General features: G+C 36.8%; 1 protein-coding gene across 1 annotated transcript in view; it reads right to left on the bottom strand.

Annotated features, from left to right (window-relative positions):
• adss1 (adenylosuccinate synthase 1) overlaps positions 1–23,545 on the bottom strand; it is a 33,431-nt gene that overhangs the window by 5,339 nt on the left and 4,547 nt on the right. Inside the window, exons 2-12 of the mRNA XM_003214292.3 lie at positions 13,980–14,082; positions 12,728–12,790; positions 12,189–12,239; positions 11,781–11,847; positions 8,205–8,312; positions 7,716–7,797; positions 6,122–6,248; positions 4,520–4,674; positions 3,330–3,454; positions 683–780; positions 176–325 (exon numbers count right to left, since the gene is read on the bottom strand). Coding sequence (XP_003214340.2) covers positions 176–325; positions 683–780; positions 3,330–3,454; positions 4,520–4,674; positions 6,122–6,248; positions 7,716–7,797; positions 8,205–8,312; positions 11,781–11,847; positions 12,189–12,239; positions 12,728–12,790; positions 13,980–14,082 — 1,129 coding nt within the window. The remainder of the gene's footprint in view (positions 1–175; positions 326–682; positions 781–3,329; positions 3,455–4,519; positions 4,675–6,121; positions 6,249–7,715; positions 7,798–8,204; positions 8,313–11,780; positions 11,848–12,188; positions 12,240–12,727; positions 12,791–13,979; positions 14,083–23,545) is intronic.

A 23,545-nucleotide genomic window follows, 5' to 3' on the forward strand; every position in this document is an offset into this window, starting at 1 on the left:
AAAAGCCCATAACTAAAATACTGTTTAGGGTAGTTGTACCTAGGAAACACTTACATATATGAACTACTAGAAAGCTGAAAAACCATCTCTGCCCAACGGATATAAAGTTTTCCTGGCACACAGCTTAGCCAGCAAGTGACATGCCCTGATGGATAAGTGCTGAGAAGTGGCCTACCTGCCACTCCAACATGGTTTTCCACAAACCGAATGTAATTTTGGGCCTTGGGTGGAAGTTCCTCCCATTTTCTTGCATTAGTTGTGTCTGTCTTCCATCCTGGCATTGTTTCGTACTCCACCTCTACTTTCTGCAGTATTTCCTGGTTAGCTGTGAAAGTGAGTCAAAGTAAAACACAAGTGTTCTCTGATGAGCAACATACCATTCATATTCAACTAGCTTAATTATCGATAGATTAAAAGAGTTGACATTAACCATCTATGTAAACAAGCTTAGATTAAGCAAGTTGTTTGTTGCCCCTGTGGATAGTTCTATTTACAAATTGTGGCAACTGTTTTATAAACGCAAAGCTAATTCTTTTGGCTGGTTTACACAACTGGTTACACTACTGAATGGGCACAAACCACACAACTTAAAACATAGCAAGTGTTTACAAAACGATGAAGTGGGAAACTTAATGTTAAGAACCTGGAAAAAAGTCAAAAGGACAAGACAATAAAACCATACCTGGAAAATAAGGAATCCTTTTTCCACCTAGCTTGTAAGCAATACCAATTTTGATTTCATCAAGGACATCCAGAATATCCAGTTTTGTTAATGCCAGACTGCCAAGAAACAATAAATACAGTTACTCATAAAGCAGGCTTGCAGCTAAAAGCGTTTTTTAAATTCTCTTCACCTTTCAACCTTTTCCACTTAAAAGCAGAATGCTAATGTACAAATTCAAATGATTATGCAATAAAATATACAATATAAAATATAATATACAATAATATATAATGTATAGATATAATGTTTATAATATTATAATGTAATACAATACTAATAATAATACAATATAATAATATTAATTATAAATTTATATTACATGTAATGTTACTAATATTACCGTATAGCGATATAGTACAATACAGTAATTTAATGCTAATACTGTGCTATGCTAATAATATGATATATTGTATGTACATATAATTTGTAAGCTGCTCTGAGTCCCCTTTGGGGTGAGAAGGGCGGGATATAAATGTAGTAAATAAATAAATAAAATAATAGTACATTTACATTCCAATACAGTAGAGTCTCACTTATCCAACATAAACGGGCCGGCAGAACGTTGGATAAGCAAATATGTTGGATAATAAGGAGAGATTAAGAAAAAGCCTATTAATCATCAAAATAGGTTATGATTTTACAAATTAAGCACCAAAACATCATGTTATACAACAAATTTGACAGAAAAAGTAGTTCAATATGCAGTAATGCTATGTAGTAATTACTGTATTTACGAATTTAGCACCAAAATATCACAATACATTGAAAACATTGACTACAAAAATGTGTTGGATAATCCAGAACGTTGGATAAGTGAGTGTTGGATAAGTGAGACTCTACTGTAGATACATTCACACATCTCCTGAGATCGCAGTTATACATTAAACAAATATGTATTTGATTCTAAAATGTAGAATACATACCTCAAGTGTCAGTTTGGCCTCAACCTATACGTGACAAATACATCTTAGAAATGTGCAGCAAGTGGGAGTGATCCATTTGCAGGCACCAAATGGTTTTTTAAACTTTGAGAACAAGGAAAGCATCTGGTTGGGCCACTACAGAAATAATCCATCTCTTAAATTTAAAATGACAGATTAGGAAATTACAGGTCCCATCAACCTTTCTGTATCAAGAATGTAATTTTATTCACTACAAGTAAGCATTGGGTGAAAATTCCTGCTTAATGCTAATCAGTGTTACACTTCTCCCATGACTTGGCCAAGCAGCAAGGCAACGCTATATTACTCATTTCCTTTTCTGATCTCTTGGCCTAGATGATCGTGTTCTGCTCAATATATTGGAATCGTATCAGGAAAGAATGTGTTATGTCCCACTGCAAGCAGCGATTTTTTTTTTGTGACAACAGGAGCAACTGTTCCTTATCAATACTACGTTAATGGCACATTGCTATTTCCCTTAATCTTGCTGTGTGCTGTAAATTGTCAGAGTGGGTGAGCAAAACAACTGCATATATTTGCCTCAGAACCAAGCTGACAAAAGCACTCATAAAAACAGCCAGTAGGCAAGCTGCCCAATGCAGCTTCAAAAGAGGTTGGAGACTTTAAAGTGTGGAGAATTTAAAACACTCTCTGCATTTAGTTATTTGGGAGAATGCTTAAATATAGTAGGCAAACCAGGACCAGAGATGTCATTATGATGTGGGTAAGACCAGGGACTATTAGTTATATCGGTGTGATGGTTTCACCCTCAATTAGCTAGCCACTGGCATAAAGCAAGAAAAACACGGGGTGGCCACAGTGGGGGAGTCGGAGGACAATCCCTTCCACAGGCCACACCTTTCCAGTTTGACCAAATTTTTCCTTTGTAGGACATCTCCAAATAGCAAGGGAAAGTGATGTTGCCATTACTGTCTCCATATTAGAAGATACTGCCAAGGAAACAGGTATTGGGGACATTATGGAATATTTGCATGTTTTCACATATTTTGGGAGTTTTCTGCATGACTTGGGACAAAAGCAGCCTGAAAATTGTGGCAACATTAAAGAACTTGGGGTGATGGATGGCATGAAGGAAATTGGGGGAGTGACTTCAAAGATCACAAAAGTGGAGTCTAGAGGCCACAATCTGCCCTTCCTGATATAAACTGATAGTTAACCAGATTTTCTTGTAATCTAAGAGAGGCCTCATGCTGTATCATACTGAACTTATGTAATGTCATATCCAAAGTTCTTTTTCAATTCATTTCTCACTTAACCCTCGCTGGTGCCATCCCTCTTTAGATACATGGATGGTATTTTCCACCCAAAGGCATAGGGGGAGCTCTGAAGCAGATTAATTCACTTCACCTCAGGGGAAAGTGACAGCAAGCCCAGGTGGACATTTTCTTCCATCTATCCAGGTGGGATGTTCCAAAACAATAGGTGGGCAGAGGGAAGCAGCCTATTCAAAGAAACACATGTATATTGGTATTCCCAGCTTAAAGGTCTTCTTTTACTCAAGGGATCAAAGTGGGAGATAACCCTTAACAAATACACATAACATAATACTTTGCTTATCTAGTCTTAATGTTACCTACATATTTGCATTCCACAGGATAAAAAATTATGAGTTCCAAGTGTAGCTCAAAATCTGTGATGCTTACGCAGTGAATCCGTTGATCATATGAGCATATCTCAAAATGACAAGGTCTAACCAGCCACAGCGCCTTTTTCTGCCTGTCGTCACTCCCCACTCGTGGCCTCGAGACTGTAAGAGGCCCCCAATTTCCTAAAGGGGAAAAGATATTCATTATGATTCTTCAGCAACACAAATCCTCTGTACCAGGTGCTGAAAAAGACATATAGAATAATATTACAGTATGTAGGGGAGAAGCTAGCTGAAGAATCACTATTTCTCTAGTTATCATATTTGCATTAGTTAATGTATGGAAATTCTCTAAATTACCTACCACAGAAATAAATGGAGGGGAAAATCATAGAGTTGGAGGGGAAAGCAATGAGCATCTCATTCAACACCCTGCATGGCGGAATACCCAACTAAAGTACTTATGAAAGATTCCCACTCAACCTCTGTTGAAGCACCTTCAGAGATCAAAAACCCATCCCCTCTAAGGGAGTGGTTCCCAGCCTTTGCTCCTCCAGGTGTTTCTGACACCAACTCTCAGAAGTCCCAGCAAACCTAACAATCAGGAATTCTGGACACTGAAGTCCAAAGTAAAAAAAAGTTAGAATTTAGACAAAAAGATAGCTAGATCTGACTGAAATTGGGTCCGCAAAAGAGAAATCTGGGTGACATTACTGCATATTTTATCAATTTCATGTTAATCGCAAGCCTTTAATAAAATTTTCTAGGTTGTCCAAGATTCCTTTCCTTGTATATGCTGATTAGATTGTTTTCATATTTTTCTACTAGTCCATGTATCACTCTTAACAGCCTTAACTCATCCTCAACTACATCTATAGGCAAATCCTGCAGTATAAGAAATTGAGATAAAGAGAACTAGAAATTTTATAAGGATATTGACACAAACTTTAAAATTAAGTTCAAGCCAGAGATATCTCAGTAAAAACAGCATTTAAGTTAAGCTAAAAACAGATGGTGAATATATATAAATCATGTAATGTAAAAAAAAGAAGAAGCAATTAGTAAGTACACCCTCATATAGTTGCACTTGGCAACTGAAATGTCTGTTCAATTTACTGCTGACCCAAAAATAGAATATGGCCATTTAGCATAGTCTGGCATGAACACAGCAGCAGGGAACCACCACCGTATCAAAACTTTTGACTAAAGCACTCCTGACCTTGTGTGTTTAGCAACTGCCAAACGTACATTTATCTGTTCAGTGGGAAAGGCTCCAATTCCCACTCTCGTTGTGTAGGCCTTCACTACACCATATACCTCTCCAACATGTTGAGGAGGAATACCGAGTCCAGTGCATACACCTCCCACAGTACAGTTTGATGATGTCACAAACGGATATGTGCCTACAAATAAAAAATATGCAATCAGATTAATAATGGCATGCGGAGGAAACATATGAACACCTTGATTTACTTATTTCAAAATGTTTTTTCACATGCGTTGTCGGTCAGCTGAAGAATAGTCTAGTTAAATGCACTGTCTCTAGAGACTCAAGATACCCATTTCCCTTCAAGCTTTCACCATTTCAGCTTGGTTGGTGAAAGAGATTATTCTCGGAACAGCACAAGAATGAGGCAGATTCTCAGGCCCTATCTGACACTGGGTTGGATCTAAACTAAGTATATCCACTAAACATGCAGATCAAGAATAGGTCTCTTCAGCCATCTACGGACACCCCCCCCCCCCCCCCAAGATGGAAGACAATCATCCTCAAACTACAAGGGATCGCCTAAGTAAGTAAGCAAGTAATATCCACTAAAATCAATAGTTACTACCAATTTTACTTTCATTTATTTCAGTGCAACTACTACAAATATAACAGCCTGGAATCAACAAATTAATTTTAAGACAAAGGTAAGCGAATGTCACAAATAGGCTTGTTTAAGAAAGTAACTAAACCCTGCTAAATCAGACCAGCCAGGAAAATTCCATAGAAGTTTTATTCTACTTCTCATGCAAGATCTTTGTTACTCCAGTGTGGAATACATCTCACCACGTTAAAACAGTAGATGTGGCTCTTAATGACACATGCCAAATTATCACAAGATGTCTACACCCTACACCACTAGAGAAATTATACTGTTTAGCTGGTATTGCACCACCTGACATCCATCGGAAAGTAACAGCCTGTAATGAAAGGACCAAGGCATGGACATCTCCAGCCTATCTTCTGTTCAGATATCAGCTAGCAAGCCAACGTCTTAAATCAAGAAATAGCTTCCTAAGATCTACAGAGATACTTGCAGGAACAATTCAGCAAGTGAACGTCCAAAAGTAGCAGGTTAAAACCTCAATTAGTGGCTGATACCAGATAAGAAACTCCCTCCTGGGCACACAGAAGTCTGGGCGACTTGGAAGGCGCTAAACAGACTGCGCTCTGGCACCACAAGATGCAGAACCTTAAGAAATGGGGCTACAAAGTGGAGTCCACGACATGCAAGTGTGGAGAAGAGCAAATCCAGACCACTTACTACAATGTAGTCTGAGCCCTACCACATGCACAATGTAGGACTTCTCACAGCCACATCAGAGGCACTCAAAGTGGCCCGTTTCTGGTCCAAGGAAATTTAGTATAATGCCAAGCTTTTAACTTTGTTTGTGGTTTTTGTATGCATTATAACTATATTCTCAATTCACTTCTAACACAATAAATAAATAAATCTTTGTTACTCGATCAGAGATGCTCCTGACTAAATATATGCCTCCTCCATGGAACAGGTATGCAAGCCTTCCTACTTCTTAGGTCCCAATATATTTTCCCAGTAGCAAACAACTATGTATTATACATACCAAAGTCAATGTCAAGCAGTGCTGCATTGGCACCCTCTACAAGAATTTTCTTCGGAGACCCGTGAAGAGCTTCATACATAAAATAAACACCATCTCGGACCATTGGTCTTATTTTTTCAGCATAACCCTGTAAGATTAAATATTGAAGGTTGATCAAAGGTTTCTATCAGATTAGTTCTATGTATGCCAAGGATAAATGTCCATTGAAAGCCAAACCAGAGTGTATGTAAAAATTTCTAGGTCATTGGGAAAGGTCAAATTGATCCAGCTGAATATTATGAGAGACATTTTCACAAGATATTTTTCAAAGATGAGCTGCTCCAGTCCAAATCTAGAATGACCTATACATGCATCCTGCTTTGTATTCAGCTATCTCAAAGGTAAAACAGTGCATGACTCCAAATGATCTTTTACATTTTCAAACTATTTCCATTATGGTTTAAAATGTCAACACTTTATAGTAACTCAAACAAGTGCACCTAAAAGGCAACATCAGAGAGAGTCCTGGAGTAGTCTAGCTTTGTATCCAATAAATACATATCCTTGGTGTGCCTACAATGCAGAATTAAAGCAGTTTGACACCAGTTTAATTGCCATAGCTCAGTGCTATGGTATCCTGAAGTTTGTATTTTGGTGGGACACCAGTACTCTTTGGCACAGTAGGCTAAAGACTTTGTAACTCTACAACTCCAGTAATCCCATAGCACTGAACCATGGCAGCTAAAGTGGTTTCAAATTGTATTAATTTTACAATGTACATGCGCTCCTTGTCTGCTGTGACTGAAAGTCCCAGCAGACTCTTATCTTGGGATGACCCTTGACACTCTCTTTACAATCCTAATGACACTAAGAGGCACTTATCACAGATACCGTCATTGTTACCTAAAGAGTCATTCAAACAAACCTAAGCAAAACTGCACAAGCTACAGAGCCAAACAGAGCAAAAACAAACTGTCTGTCCAACCTTAATGTCTAGCAAATAAGCAAACAGATTAGCACATTTATGGCTCCTGCTTTTCCACTTGCTGAAGGCTGCTGTCATAACAGATGACTCTGTCCTAAACACCTCCTATGTAAAGGTTGATTCAGACATGACGATAGCTCTTTCAATGATTCACAGCTGGAGGAAAATCCTTCTGTGGTGTTAATCTGCATTACAAATGCATGCCATCACTGAATACTGCAATTAAATTATGGGCATGAATATGTGAACTCATCCAATTTCTCTAAAATGTTTTGGCTTAACTCTCATAGATACCACATGCTTTTCCTGCACAATTCTATTACCTAATGAAGTACCAGTATCACCCAATGCACAAACTGTAAATGGTATTTTAATAATGGAATGTTTTTGCTAATGTACTGCCATGTCTATCTTTCCTACTATAAAAGTAGCGTATAAATTCAAAGCACTATGCTGTGCTTGCCATTCCATTGACCTTTGTATTTCAATTTTCAAACACGTCAATTCTATCTTCACTATTTTTAGAAAATGAAGAACAGTTATACATTTTATAATATTTATCTCCTTCTCCAAACAGTAATTCCATCCTATCCCAACTCAAGCCTTAAAACAGAAGAATCAGAGGTTTACCTTCAGTTTTTTCAGTTGTCCTTCTATATCAATTTCTAAAGAAGGAAACATTGACTTGTACTGATGAGCCAGATTCTTAAATCTGTAAAATATCAACAACTTAGAAAAACACATGCAGAGTATTTAACAAGTGATTTTTCCTGTTTAACAGCCCCTGACTACAAGGCACAGAATGCCGCAAGACAAATGATTCTCTAACAAAGGTCATACCAACTGAAGAGGATGGTCCAAGTTGTATCCCATTAATACTAGCAGAAGTTCTGCTATACACAATTCCCAAAACTCTGTTCATATGAAATAACAGTCTTATCTATTGGATTTATATCCCTTCTTTCCCCCATAATGACATTTATACACTTTTATATTGAATAGATCCTATATACCCCCCTGTGTTTAAGGAGTTTGCAATAAAGTTTTATGAAAAAACTGCAAAGCAGAAATTTCCACCCCAAAAGTATAACTTCTAGTTGATGTATTTCAGCAGGATACCTGGAAGAAAATTCATCAAAGTCTGCAAGAAGATCACAAACTCGAAGACCTGTTCGTGCAGCTTTGGAAGAATAGGTTGGTCCAATTCCTTTCTTTGTTGTGCCAATGCTAGGGAAAGAAGATAAATAAATAGCATCATACACTGCACTAAAATACCTCATGATACATTTTTGTTTCATGATAAACTAGTTTGGAATAATATTTTTCAATTTATAATTAAAATCCTAAAACATAGGATTTTACCCTGACTTCTTTCAGTGTTGGTATCATTTCAGATACTGGAAGGAAAGCAATGAGCCATCAATGGTCTCCAACCTTTTCAGAGCCATGAAACCCATGACAATTTGTATTTTAAATGGTGTGTGACTTTTTTATGCTTGATGCAAAGGAGAGGACTTCTGCATCTTCAACAATTCTACAAAAGAAGGTATTTGTGTTGATACTCAACACGCAGGCACCAAGATGCAGAAAACACCATATTTTCTATAAATATACAAGAAAAGGGGGACACTCCCTTGCATACCCAATTCCCATTTCTTTTGGGAGAAGATGAAATCCATTTTAAATGAAAGAGTGGTCGTCCCAATGGTGCATTTCTGGCCCAATTCATTATTTCAAGATCTATCATGTATAAAACAGACAGGAGTCACGAAACAGTGGCTGTAGGATTCCCGATAAATGTATTATTTGCTTATTCAAGCAATTTATAGACCACTTCCCATAGATAAACAATATGTTGAAGCAGCATATTCAACCTTGCCGTTTTTTTATATTTGACACCATTCTATCTTACAGAAAAGCCAACAAGAAGCATAGGGATCAATTATAAAGGATGAAATATCATGAGGTTTCCTAACCATTCCCACATTTCTATTGCCTAAACTACTTCCTAACCAGATCTAAGGAAAGCCAGATAACAGATTTCATCCTTCCCTTTGCAACATCTTTCTCTAGACCTCAGATCCAATAGGGTAGAGCTTTCCAAACATTTCATGTTGGTGGCACACTTTTTAGACATGCATCATTTTGTGACACAGTAATTCACTTTTACTTGCAAACCACAGGTTAAAACCCCTTATAAGAGATATGGATGTATATATAAATTGCAATAATTAAATGTAGGGGGACACAACAGATCTCATTAAAACCTTTCATTTACATATATTTATATAGATGATTTATTACTTATTTTACATACTCAGGGGCTCCTTTTTACGTTTGTGTAACACACTTGCACACTGCAGCCAACATACTAATGTGTCATGACACAGAGTTTGGAAAGCTAGGGGTTGGTCATACATTTTCAATTACAGAAAGCTTTATTCTGCAAGTACAACTTTTTTATTTCAGCAAATACACCACTATCTTTACAGAACACTTTTTACACCATTCTATGCAGGCCTATATCTGAGGCTGCTGCACATTTGCATGTTTTCAGTACCTCACTGCCAGATTTTCAGGACTGTTCTAAATAGGTCAACAGGATATCACTTTCCAGCTCACTGACCTATCTAATGTAACAGGCAAAACAGGGGCTTGGCTGGCATGGGCTGGGAGAAAAAGAAACATGCATGTCAGTACAGCCACAGTTTTTTAAGACACCAGGAGCTCTTCCCAATCACCAGCAATGGTGGACAGGTTTGATCCTACCCTGGAGAAATCCCTTCTTCTTAGAGCTCATATTTTCTTTATGCACAGCTTCATGCATACACAAAAAGAGGCACAACAATCTGCAGACGTACTACAATAAAACATGCAGAATAATTCATGTGCCTAGGGAAATATACATACAAGCAGTGAAGTAGAATGGATGAAATGCATTGTGTGTACGGATTTTTCTTAGCAACTGCCAATGCAATGTTATTTCTGACGCAGAAGGGCAGACTGGCTTCATATTAATTCTGGTTGAGCATTAACAACTCATAACTGTGCAAAAATATTGAAGACCCTATCTGATCTAGTTTGCCAATTGCAGCTGTTTCTCCAGGTCCACATCAACTAACCAATGGTGCAACAATAATGCAGATTACAAGCAGAAACTGCATCATTTAAACAAATGGGCAGGTCTTGCATGCTATTTTAATCAATTCCAAATCTATAAAAACCCTCTTAAATCTCTTCTATTATAGCTCATATCACTATGCCTGCCGTAAGAGATGCAATCTGTTTGTTTCAGGGCTTTTGCTTTGGCAGGGTATTGAAAATGTTAGCATTTACCTCAACTCAGGATGAACATATTTGTAAACTGATTCACCTACCTCCCCTGTAACTCCCCCCACCCCAACTGAGGTTGTTATTTCTCAATTTTTACTTATAGCAGATAAACAGCAAACATAACAACAAGAGAACCCATAGGAACATGACTTTCAACTCTCACAGTGCCGTCCAACAATAAGAAGATTACTGTTTCAATAGCAAGTGGCAAACGCAGCCAGAAAGATAACTTGATTGTGTACCATCAAGTTATCTTCATTTCAGTATTGTAAGGTGACTCTATTACAGGGTGTTCATGGAAAGATTTGCTTTCTTCAGAGGCTGGTTGCAACTTGCACAAAATCACCCAGAAGGTTTCTAAAGTACTTGAACCCTGATTTCCAGCATTAAAGTCTAACACTCAAACCACTACATCACCCTATCTAAGTCAATTGGTTCCTATTCAATCCCTAGTGGCTCCTTAATGTTCAATTTCTCCTTTGCAATCAGATAAATAGCTTGTTATATTTTAGTTACAAATGAGTAAATAACTACTGAAGTGTGTATTTCCCACCACCACCAGGTTTCTGTCACCACCTGATTTTCTGTATTTCTTTCGGAAAAATTTTATACCCCAGCAGAATCAGGGACACATTGGGCTTGCAAGGAAACCATTAAGATTTATGTAGAAACTGTGACACCATTAAGGTACATATGCATTCTAGAAACAGAGAATGATTCCCAGTGAAGTTGCCCACCCCAGTTCTATGTGCAAAAGCAATTTAGTAATTCAAAGAGTCTACCAGCAGACGCCAAGGTCTAACTACCTACAGAGTAAATTCCTGGCACTGAAAAAGAAAACAAAGGGCCAAGAGAAACCGAATCTCTATCGGATAAGTCTTAATACAAAACATATTGGGATGGGCCCAAGGGGACAGAGCTTTATGGATCTATATAGGGAATGCAGGTATATTAAATGTCAGGTGAAACAGTAGTATCATCAACACTAAAGGAAACATGCAGGGTTTGAGGGAGTAATATCAGAAACCACTGCGCCCCTATTCCTGATCTGTTTCTAGGAATGGTAGAAAATGAGTATAATTTTTAAAAATCAGAATTCTATCAGCAGGAGCCCTTCCTATTGGAGTTACCAATACAACACAACTCATATCCAAACCAAGATCTAAGCATGCTACATTTAAGACCAACATGTTACTCTGCCATCTGGGCTCCCTGTAAATTTAGAACTTGTCCATGCAAAGGCAGTGCCTCTAAAAAGTTGCAGAATTTTTATATGATGAACATTAATGTGTTTGGCATTTATTTTTCTGACTTACGCCACATCTAGTAGCAAAATTCATGTATACCAAGATATATAATTACTTTTTCCCCTCTTGTGCTTGCCGCTGCACTTCTTGAAGTCCATCAACTGCCTGGTGAAAATCAAACACTGTATGGCAGAAGAAAAGCCACAGGGAAAAGAGTCAAAGGACAGGAAAATGCTTTTCAGATATCACATGCACCATTATGATTTTGCTGCAACAAAGGAACTAAGTTAAATAAGCATATACAATTATTAGTAACATCATTTGTTAAAGTAAAAGAATTATATATGATGTGGGAAAAGTAATTCTTATTTATGATGTTGAATGAATTAACTATGGATTACTTAACTATGAGCACTCACAAATATAACTCTACTTAGAGGAAATAATGAATCTGGGTGGTAAATAAAATTCACAAAATATTAACTGTTTGTATGAAGGTTTTCTTGTCCGAGTCAACACTTACCAATATGTGCTCTGTCAGATATAATGAGTCTTTTCTCCCAATCTTTTAAACCTGTCAGAAGAAATGCAATGCCAATTACAAAGGGTCTGTCCCCCAAAGACCCAGAGCAGTGTTCATGCAGTTTTCTTAGCCTCTAATCATGAGCAGAAGCAGATAAAATCATCTGTGGAGTGCAGCCTTTAGGTGGCTTTGTAAAGAAGGCAAAGTTCACAAAGTTAGCAACAATCCCTTGCCCACAGATTTTCCCCACAAAGTGTACCAAAGCAGCGAAAGGCTAATATCACATAAAGCCTCCTTTAGAATTAGAGCTGTAGCATATGTTTTTTCCCCTTTTTATTTGCTTGAAATATTACTTGCTACATTCAAAAAGACAGGCTCTGTGGCAAGATTTTTATACAATTGGTAGATAGTCTTCCACAACATTAGACACCACAATTATCAGTGGACCATTTTTTTCTGCTATAAAATTTATTAAAACTTCCACAAAAGAGGAAAACCCATATGTTAAAGAAAACATGATCTACGTATTAGATACATACCTTTTTTCTCGTTTTTTTCAGCTTCTTCAAATAAGCCTGGCAGATGTATAACTACCCCATTTCCTAGAAGTTACACACATAAAGTTTTTTATTTTATTTTTACTTTCAAAAACTTTTTTAACAGTCATATTGCGTAAATTACATTTTTAATCAAGATCAAATACAAATCATTGATATTATTGCTTTCCCTCTCTCCCTTTCCCAAAATCTACACACATTCTAACAAAGCCCAAATTATGGAGCCTATTCTAAAATGCTTTCCCTTCTTCCCCCAAAGTTCAAAGAGTTCCCAATTCTTAACAAAGTTTGTTTTTTAAGAAATAGGAAATCAAACAGTCATCTTTAACAGCCTTACACAAAACATTTGGAAATACAATTGGGTCAAAAATGTTTTCCATCCCCTCCAAACTGAAATCTTAAATTAAGGTGATCGGTTGAGTGATGGAATTAATAGATTTATATCCCACCTTTCTCACAAAGTGGAATTTGAGGTGGATTCAAGGTTGTTATGGATTGGTCCTACAAAAGACAACAATTCCCAAAACGTCTGCCATAATTCCCTCCATTCCTACAAACATTTGCCTTCTTTCCACAAGCCACTTTGCCAGCAAGGCTAGAAGACAAGGTAACAATGAAATGAAAACTGCTAAGAGTTACCCTACATGAGGAATATTTCACTGGTCCTCACCGATGGAGTGATACGGAGGAAATCAATGCCCTGCGACATTAGTGACTGTTATACCTGTACTTAAGCTCTTAAGACTTCTTTGCTTGCTTAACATCAACCAAAGTGATCAAATTTCACTAAGTCAAGGAAAGCAGAAGCTGCTTCCCCATCACATATGAATCTAGTGCAAAACTCTCCTTTTAAAAATAATCTGATAGTGTCATTTCAAATGAGTCATTCATCCAACTTCAAATGAAATCACACATTCCACAAATAACAGTACAATATATTTGGCATCGTGCTTCAAGTCTGAAAATGAGTACAGGAATCAAACAAATGCCTGATTTTTTAAAAAATCCATCTCACTTGTATAGATCAGTATCTCATATTGCAAGAAAGCAATCCGGTTACAGACAGCAAAGTGGGGTATTGCAGAAGCTGTTGGATTGTAACTCCCCTTAGTTCTAGTCAGCTAACATGCTGGACCAAGATATCCACGACTACAATTAAAGACAGAGCTGCTTGTGTTGAAACACTATTTTCAAACTAGAGCCTAAAATCTACAAACTAGACAGTAATACTTACCGATAAATGAAATGGCCTTTGGATTAATTATACCACTAGGAAAGAGGTGAAAATCATATTCTTTCCCATCGACAACAACAGTGTGGCCTGCATTATTTCCACCCTGCCAAAAAAAGTTAAATAATTTATACACTCTTTTTTTATCAGTAAAGAACAAATCCATTTGGATCCCAAGTTTGTGGCCAAGTTTTCATTATTTTAAATATTATATCTTAAAATGGACTAATATATGGGAAAAGTAGATCCAGCACAAAATACAATTCCCACAGGGGCAAATTTATTATATCAAATATTATTCCAGTGAAATTCAGGGGAACTAATGTCTTACTGAGTTACATTGTAATCTTATATGTGTCTACTTAGAAATAAGCTCTATTAAGTGCAATTAGATATACTCCTACATACAGAAGCATAGGTTTTTTGTCTTGAGTCTAGGTCCAGTAGAGTTGCATCCTTTCCCTATACTTTTTAAATTATTTCCAAAATCTATATGCCACTGCTCAAGATGGCTCACATGAACTAATGACACACAGAATAAACCAGGACATCATAGGCACTCTAGTCCAGTGGTTCTCTAATTTAGATTTTACAGGTGTTTTGAACTTCAAGTCCAAGAAGTCTCAGGCCCCTTCTACATTGATTTGAACTGGTTTATATGGCAGAGTAGACTCATATAATCTATATAATCTAGTTCAAAGCAGACAATGTGGATTATTTGCTTTGATTATCTGGATTATATAGCAGTGTAGAAGAGGCCTCGGTCATCTTGGCCAAAAGTCAAGGATTTGGGAAGCTGAAGTCCAAAAGAAAAAAGAACCACATTTTGAGAACCACTGGTTTTGTTCAAACTCACTGCCAAAGCAAGAAATTTCTCAGTACAACTCCCTCATTAGGTAGGTATTAGTGCAGCTTCTGATTTAAAACCTCTGCACGATTAAAAAAATATATACAGTATGAGCATTTTAGCTGCTGGCCAGAAACCTCCTAGTGGAACACTCTAGCAAAAAAGAAGTTAATAAAATTGCACAACCTTTTTTCTCCAGCTGTGCAACCTTTATGTACATATAACCACCAAGGAAAAATGAAGCATGGTTTGACTTTCAGAGAAAATAATCCTTGAAAAGGAAACAGCTGTGTTAATCCCGTAAGAGATGCAAAGGCAAGAGATACCCCTGTAAGGGTCAAGTTCTTTTCATAAGTGCTTTAATTGTGTTTTTCTTCATTACATAGGTTGGAATAGATGGTTCCCGTGGTCCCTTTCAATTCCAAGTGTCTATGATTTGAAGTACTTACTCAAAAATGGGCAAATGTTTGAATTCTCCATCATGGTATAGTTTTTAAAAATGTGTGTCTGTGTGTGTGTGTGTGTGTGTGTGGGAGAGAGAGAGAGAGAGAGAGAGAGAGAGAAATAAGTAGCATCAGAGCTCAAAAGTGTTTTGCTACGATAGGTGCTTTAAGTGATTCAGTCTTAAATTACATTTGGGCCCAAAATGGATATTGCAGGATTGAGGTGATATGCAGATATCACATGACATCTAGCAGAGATCACTGGGATGAAGACAATATGCTAGGAATCAAATTTCTTTATTGAATTTCTTAACCACTATTGATGTTATAAATCTTCCAGTTGACTTCACCTTATGTCAGAGATTTCTTGGCAAGGTTTATTCAGAGACAGATTGTTATTGCTTTCCTCCTAGGTTGCAACAATCTGACCTGCCCAAAGTCACCTGGAGTCTTAGTCCAAAGAGATACATAGCACATTTTTGGAATAGCACCTTCCTTGGAAGCTTTTTAAAAAGGGCTGGATGACTATCTTTGAGCTTTTCCTGCATGGCAGGGGGCTGGACTAGATGGCCCATGTGATCTCTTCCAACTCTATGATTTTGCTGTCATGAGACTATACAATAATGCCAAACCTATATTTTGTTTTAAATATGGGAAAGCATCCTTTATCCAAAATTCTGAAATCCAAAATGCCATTCTTGTTCACATGGGTGATTCAGAAAGAGACAGCTTTGCTTCCCAATGGTTTAATGTACAGGTACTTTGTTTCATGCACAAAACTATTTTAAAATATTGTATAAGGTTACTTTCAGGCTATATGTATAGGTGAATATGAAACATAAATGAATTAATGTTTAGACCTGGGTCCTATCTCCAAGGTATCCCATTATGGACGCATATTGCAAAAACACATATTTCAAAATAATTTAAAAAACCAAAATCCAAAACACTTTTGAGGTAAGGGATACTCAACTTGTACTCTTAACAGATACAACAGTACAAAACAGTCAAAAAGCCACTGTTGTATAGATTTGATATAAGATGTATTTTGTATTTATGTCTGTAAAAGAGATGAAAAATCTACACTAAATTAGAATATACACTTGGTTACAACAACCTCTTATTGTCTCTCCCTCCAAGATTTCAGCAGTACAGTCTGAATTAAACTTCACTTCCAGAAATGTCTCAGTTCCTTTTCATCCTTCATAATAAACCCCCTTTCCCTGCCCCCCCCCCCCCGGAAATTATTACCTACAAATATGAGAAAGGCAAACCATATGAATTTGACAACGGAGACATCAGTTACTGACTAGTCAATTGTTACCCAGGATAATAAACTTCTTTCCGTGAAGGATACTGAAAGCCAGCCTTGTTTTCTCACTGCGCTCTGGTAACTTTAAACTTGACCTTCTCATATAATACTGGTGATCGTGAAGCAAATTTATCAGTACCCAAAGGAGAAGCCCAAGTTTAAAATAGCAGTGTCACCATGTAGTTTTAAATCCTCCACAGATGAAAAACCCCTCCACAAGTGAGTCTTGTTATTCACAAGCAACTTAGTGCCTAACAGGTGTTTTCTTTCTTCCTTTCTACAGTTTTTCTGGTTTAAAGAAGGATCCCTAAAAGGATATACAGTATAAAGTTATTGTATGTGTGGACAAAATGGGAAATCCCTACATGACTGACTTCCTTAAAGGCAAGACAGATACAAGAAATAAGTCTGATTCAATATATTAATACTATACAAGAAAGTTAATTTTTTCCAATTCATTTAACATTAAGGAGACCACAGCCAAAAACTCTAAAAAAAGGACTGAAACAACACTTTAGAATCTTCACGATGTACATCCACATCACATCATTACCAACTTCATCCCTCTTTTTTCCTGCCTTCCACTTTCAGAAAATAAATTGCAAGCTTTTTGCAGCAGAGATGTGGGGGTTTCTTATTTACTTATATCCCAAATTTTCCCTGGTTTGGGATTCAAGACAGCTTAGAACAATCAAGAGACACAGCTAAAAGTTTAAAATAAAACTGTCCATAACATTAAAATGAGTTAAAAACATAATTCTTAAAAATGGCAAAGTATAGTATAATTCTGCGAGACTTCATCCCCTTGAGCAGCTAGCCTTTAGTCCTGCTTATTTTATTTTTAAACAGCCTGCCTGCAGAACAATAACGGGTATGGTGGCAATCTAACCTATCTTGGAAAAAATCCCAAAGCCTGAGAGCAGCCACCAAAAAGGCCCTTTCCCAATGTTCCTTCGTCTAGATCAGAGATGTCAAGTGTGTAGCCCTCCAGAATTTTGGGATCCCGATTTCCAGAAGCCAGTTTGTCCAATTGGCCAGGAATTCTGGAAGCTGAAGTCCAGGACATCGGTTGAGTCACAATATCACCTTTATAGATGTACCTAGGAGAGTGGTAAGACAGAAAGAATGGATGAAGTGTTGTGATTTGAGTGTTGGGACTGTGACTCTAGAGACCTGGGTACACAGTCAACCATGAAACTCACTGGGTGACCTTGGGTAAATGGCCCTCTCTCAGCCTCAGAGAAAGGCAATGGCAAGCCTCTTCTGAACAAATCTGGGCAAACTGGCAAGACAACCCTGTAATAGGTTTATCTTCAGTCACCATTGCTCAGAACAACTTGAAAGCAAACAGCTATACAATTTATTGCACAATCTAATTAATGCATGCTCTCTTTGAAGAAAGTCCCCATATAATGCTTCGTCACCATTGTGTTTCCAAGAAGGTGGATCCACTGAGAGAACTGCAGAATCAGGTCACAATCCCACTATAGTCTCACAGGGGACCCCCCCCCCCCAACCTGTGATGGAGTATAATGGAGGGAAGACGAAGCACAATGGCAAATGGGCACTAGGGTTACATAACATTTAAATATCTTCTTCCCAGGTAAGTACATGTAGGACTGTTGTCTTAGCTGATGATTGACTTATTTCTAGAGCGGGGCCACCTGGATTTTCTCCTTCAGAGAAACATTTCCTAATGATTCCTACAAAATACTGGAAATGAGTTGTCTTAAGTAATGTACCTACAAAACTTTAGAATTCAAATTTCATTTAATGTTAATTTTAATCTACTTGTAACTTTCTGCTCTGAAGGCTTTTCTCAGAATTATGCTGACTTTTAAGTGACATGAGAAGAAATATAGTCTAAATAATGGTACTGTATCACTATTTTTTATTTCTTTTGCATACAGAACTGCAAGATACTCCAAGGTCAAGCACTACAAACTGTTTTAAGTGACATTTTATTGAGTGCCTTGCAAACCTCTGGCAAATACATTTATTTTAATAACAACTGCAGATTTTGTTTGTTCACATATTTCTATTTTCTTTAACTAAGGCCTTCAAGTTACACTGTTCCCCACAAAAAAGCAGAGTTGTCTATGTGTTTTCTTTTTGTCTAGTTTTTTCATAATCAATTACCAGTGGTTGTAACAGTATGCAGTTGTGTAGTTTTAATAGTTCCATATATCTAAAAACTTGTTTGTGTGTATTGTTTTGTATTTTCTTGAATTAAAAAATACTTTTTTTTAAAGTACATTTAATCTATCTGGCTGATTTCCTTCTAAGTGAGAGCACATCAAGGAAGTCATTCAACAACCATTTCTTTCTTTCCTAGAAACTTGATGCAGACAGGCAGTCAATCGTTTTAGGACTGTTTAAACCATAACTTTAAATACATATATATTAACCTAAAAAGAGCTTTAGGGGAAATACTGCTAAAACATTATTTGCATGCATTGTCGATTACTTGTTTTAACCAGAACGTGTGTTTCTTTTTGTTCTCATTGTTCAGAGAAATTGGCTCCTTGTTAAAACAAAGTCTTCTTTCTCTTTCTAGCTTACTTAAATTAATCATTAGCCAATTGGTTTCCCTTGGAGTGGTTTTTTTTACTACTCTGTGGAATAGATTCTATCTGCAAGTCCATTATATTTTTAAATTAAATTCAACATCATAAAGAGATTTAAACTCAATAAAGGGCTATAACTCAGTCAACTTTTCTGATGAACTTTCATTTTTTTTGTTTCTTTTGAACTTGAATGCTACTTTGAGTGTGTATCTTAACTTCCTGCCGATTTGTGTTTATCTCCATGCCACAAACCTAGTCAGAAGAATGCCTCACTTTCAGTATGACATTTCTGGTACAACAGAACTGCATCACTAAGAAAAAAGGAAGTGCATATTTTGAACTGTGCTACATAAATGACCTTATTGACATACTGACAACAGAAAATGTTCAATGCAAATCTGAAAGTACAGATTTACATAAAATGTAAAAGTTCACCAACAGCTTATACAGATATGCCTCAATTAACAAAGTCTCTGTCAAACAAACTCCTTTTTCCAAAAGCTCGCATATCCCCTCCATCAGTATCTTGTCTTCTGTCTAGACAAAAAATGTTTTATTTTGCAACACTGGGATTGGAAGGATAGTGAATGAGGGCTAGAAAAGCGCAGACTTGCCGTGTTGGGTTGCAGCAGTTTGTCAACAATAAACAATGTAATAAAATCTTGACCTGGTAAGAATGGGATTCTGGTCTGGGTCATCCTACTGTAACTTACATATAACAGACAAGGTGTAAACAGCTGACTTCAGAATCACTAACTGAAGATGTATAAAGAACAGGGAAAAAGAGGGAGAAAGTAGATCAGCCTGCTTCAAAAAAAAAAAAAAAAAAAACCTAGCTACCCTGGCACATTGAGAAAGCACAGACCTGTAGGTTTCATCAACAAAATGGAAACCATAAGGAGAGGCTGATAAAAGAAAATAATCATCCTGAGATCAATCACATTTTATTGATTAGCCCATCGGCCGTATCAAAACATTTAGCACATAGACATACATACAACATACAACCTGCGGTACAAAAGAAGTTAAAATAAACAAGCTGTTAACAAGATCCCGTTCAGGATTCTGGCCGGCCTTTTTTTTTTTTTTTTTTTTTGACATAGAGATATAATGAAGTTTATTTGCCAAAAAATAAAAAAGAAACCCAGAACTGAAGTAAAATACATGATTGATGAAAGAAAGAGGGGAGGTCTAGCTACACCCGATTTAAAAGTATACTTTGAGGCGGCAGCACTATTGTGGGCCAAAGATTGGGCAAAACTTGAAAATAGCAAAATTTTGAATCTGAAGGGAATAGACCTGAGATTAGGGTGGCACTCTTATCTCTGGTATGAAAAAAAAGAAGATAGAAATTAATTTCATTTTATAAGGACCTCAATTCTTAAGATATGGGAGAAATATATATAAAAAGTTATACGAAAAAACACCATTATGGATATCACCATTAGAGGAAAGAAGAAGAATAGGGTGGGAAAATTGGGTTAAATATAAAGATATATTAATAATAAAAATGGGAATTGGGCACTAAAAACACAACCGGAAATGAATAAATTAGATAAAAAAATTTCCAGGTTTCAATATTATAGCATAAGGAGTAGATCATGATCAGGCTCGGGAGGGAGAGTCTTGCTATAAAGCAAGATTTGGGCGCATCTTAGCGTTAAAGTCTCCTCCCAAAATGACAGAAGCATTTGAGTTCTGCATTATGCGATCACCAACATACATTTCCAAATCGGATCACTGGGCTCTGATTTGTGGTTTCCTCTTCAGCGGGGGGATATATACATTAACTACCAGCAGCGTGGCACATTGAGAAAGCACAGACCTGTAGGTTTCATCAACAAAATGGAAACCATAAGGAGAGGCTGATAAAAGAAAATAATCATCCTGAGATGCATTTTGGAAGAAACCTTCAAGCAGTATCTAGAATAGTCAAAATGTTTTTGTTTGATTTATCTGACTTTGCCATTTCATTTCATATTTGTTAGTTTTGAATTAAAAATAGCTGAAACACATTGAGCTGATCTTCTTTGTGGTGAAGGAAGCTATCCCTATTATGTCCATGTAATTTCTACCTCTGGTACCAAAGTTTCTGTTAAAGAATAAAGCCTGGGGACACAACTCCTTTCTTAACTGAGGCGTACTTGTATTCCCTAAACCATGACTTCCTAAGGCATATAATTACAATGTGAAGGAATGTAATTTGGAAAAAAATTCTAAGTCTTTTAAAATTCATAGTAAAAATTGACCAAGGCCCCTTTCACATTGCCCTATATCCCAGGATCTGATCCCAAATTATCTGCTCATCCCAGATTATATGGCAGTGGAGACTCATATATCCAATTCAAAGCAGACAAGCTGGGATCCGATCCTGGGCAGTGTACCATACATCCAGCCTAAGCCTGCCTAAACAGAACAATGCAAATTAGTGACCTGTTGTTATCTAGTAGTTAGTTAGAGACTGTGCCAAGACTGAAACTAAATCATGAAGGGCAACAGGTATTTCAGCAGTTTCTTACAAAACAAAATAATTTTATCTTAGTGTCACAGTAGATAATTTGTTTTAAGACTAAAGATTTGTTTTCATAGAAATAATTTGTTTTAGGAATGACAGAAGTTAGACATGACTCCCAAGTTTCGCTTATGATGTGGAAAAAGAATAGCACTTTACCCCCAGCCTTGGCCCTATAGTCTGCGTTTTGCACAAGTCCTTACCCTGCCCTCTTGAATCTAATCAGGCCCATCATGTCCTGGTTTATTGTTTATTGATGGTGGTTGATACATTGTTATGATGTTTTTACTATGCTGTTTTTAATTATTTTAGTGTAATTGTTTATGTGTTATTATATTTCTAATTGTGCTTTAGCTTATAATCTTTGTTTATGCTGGGCTTGGTCTGCCCAGAGTCCCTTCAGGGAGATGGTAGCGGGATATAAAAATAAAGTTATTATCATTAATATAAAATGGATGACTGAATCTCACATTTCTGCTTTCTTTAAATAAGTCTTGGAAGCAAGGATGGGATACCACAGCCAGAACATACAGAGTTTTAATCATCCTGCACCATAGAATCATGAAACACAGAGTTGGAAGAGATCTCACGGCCTTCCAGTCCAACCCCCTGCCAAGAAGCAGGAAAAGCACATTCAAAGCATGACCCTAACAACTTCCCTGCATGTTTGCCTTAAAATTACTATTTTTAAATTATTAGTTTTATCAACAGGAACAGGCTGATTTAAATTATGTTTATATTTTAAATTGTTTTAGAGGGCAAATAGCTTTTAAACTGTTTATTATTGTTTTATTAGTATGTAATTAATTTTATTTAGTGATAATGTAGAAATAATGCAGTCTGATGCCACTTTAGCTGTACCAACTCAATGCTATAGCATCCTGGAGCTTGTAGTTTGGTAAGACATTAGAATTCTTTGGCAGAGAAGACCACAGAACATTTAAAACAACAAATCCTACGATTCCATAGCATTGAACCCTGGAAATTAAAGTGATGTCAAGATGCACTGATTTGTAGTATAGATGCACCCTAGGTGAATATCACAGCCTAAGGAGATGAACATAATTCTACCCAAAACTAATCTGATTATCAAAACAAAAGCCAAACCTCCCCGCCCTGCTTATATATCTGAATCAGACAGACAACATGACATCACATCTAGCTTAGTCCAGAACAATGCAATTTATTCAAAAATGCTTTTACACCACTTGACCTTGTTATTTTTAAAAGCAATCCCAAAGCACTTTCTGACAGTTAAAAGTAAACCAGCACAAAAGAACCCATGAAGAAAACAGTGGCAAGTAACCAATAAAACTTTTTTAAGCACACAAGGTAGCTTTACGAATGGAAAAATTATCAGATTATTCACAAGCCTCGCACTAGCCTGTTCAACAAATTTCCTTTATTGAAAAATAGACTCCCATCATAGCATACATTAAATGAGAGCACCTGGCATCACCAGCCCACTACTTAAGTCTCTAGAACAGAACTTTCCAAATTGTATGTTACAGCACATACAGTCGGTTGCAGTATATGTCAACTACAGTGTGTAGGCGTGTCGACGAACGTAACAAGAAACCTGAGTCAATGTGAAACAAGCAATTAATGAAAGGTTTTCCTAAAATATGTTGTGTCCCCATAGATTTCATTATTACAATGTACTGTGTGTATGTGTCAATCTCTCTGATATGGGGTTGGTTTAACTTCCAGTTTGCTAATAACACTGAATTATTGTGTCACGAAATTATGCATGTCTAAAAAGTATATCAACAACATGTTTAATAAGCTCTGCTCTAGAATGATGCCACATCCGATATCTCTAGTTTTACTAAATATATTTAATGCCGCTTTCTGTTATCTTCATTACTCTATTAATGGCCTTTACATT

This window comes from Anolis carolinensis, chromosome 1 (assembly GCF_035594765.1).
Source record: "Anolis carolinensis isolate JA03-04 chromosome 1, rAnoCar3.1.pri, whole genome shotgun sequence".
In the NCBI taxonomy this organism is placed as follows: Eukaryota; Metazoa; Chordata; class Lepidosauria; order Squamata; family Dactyloidae; genus Anolis; species Anolis carolinensis.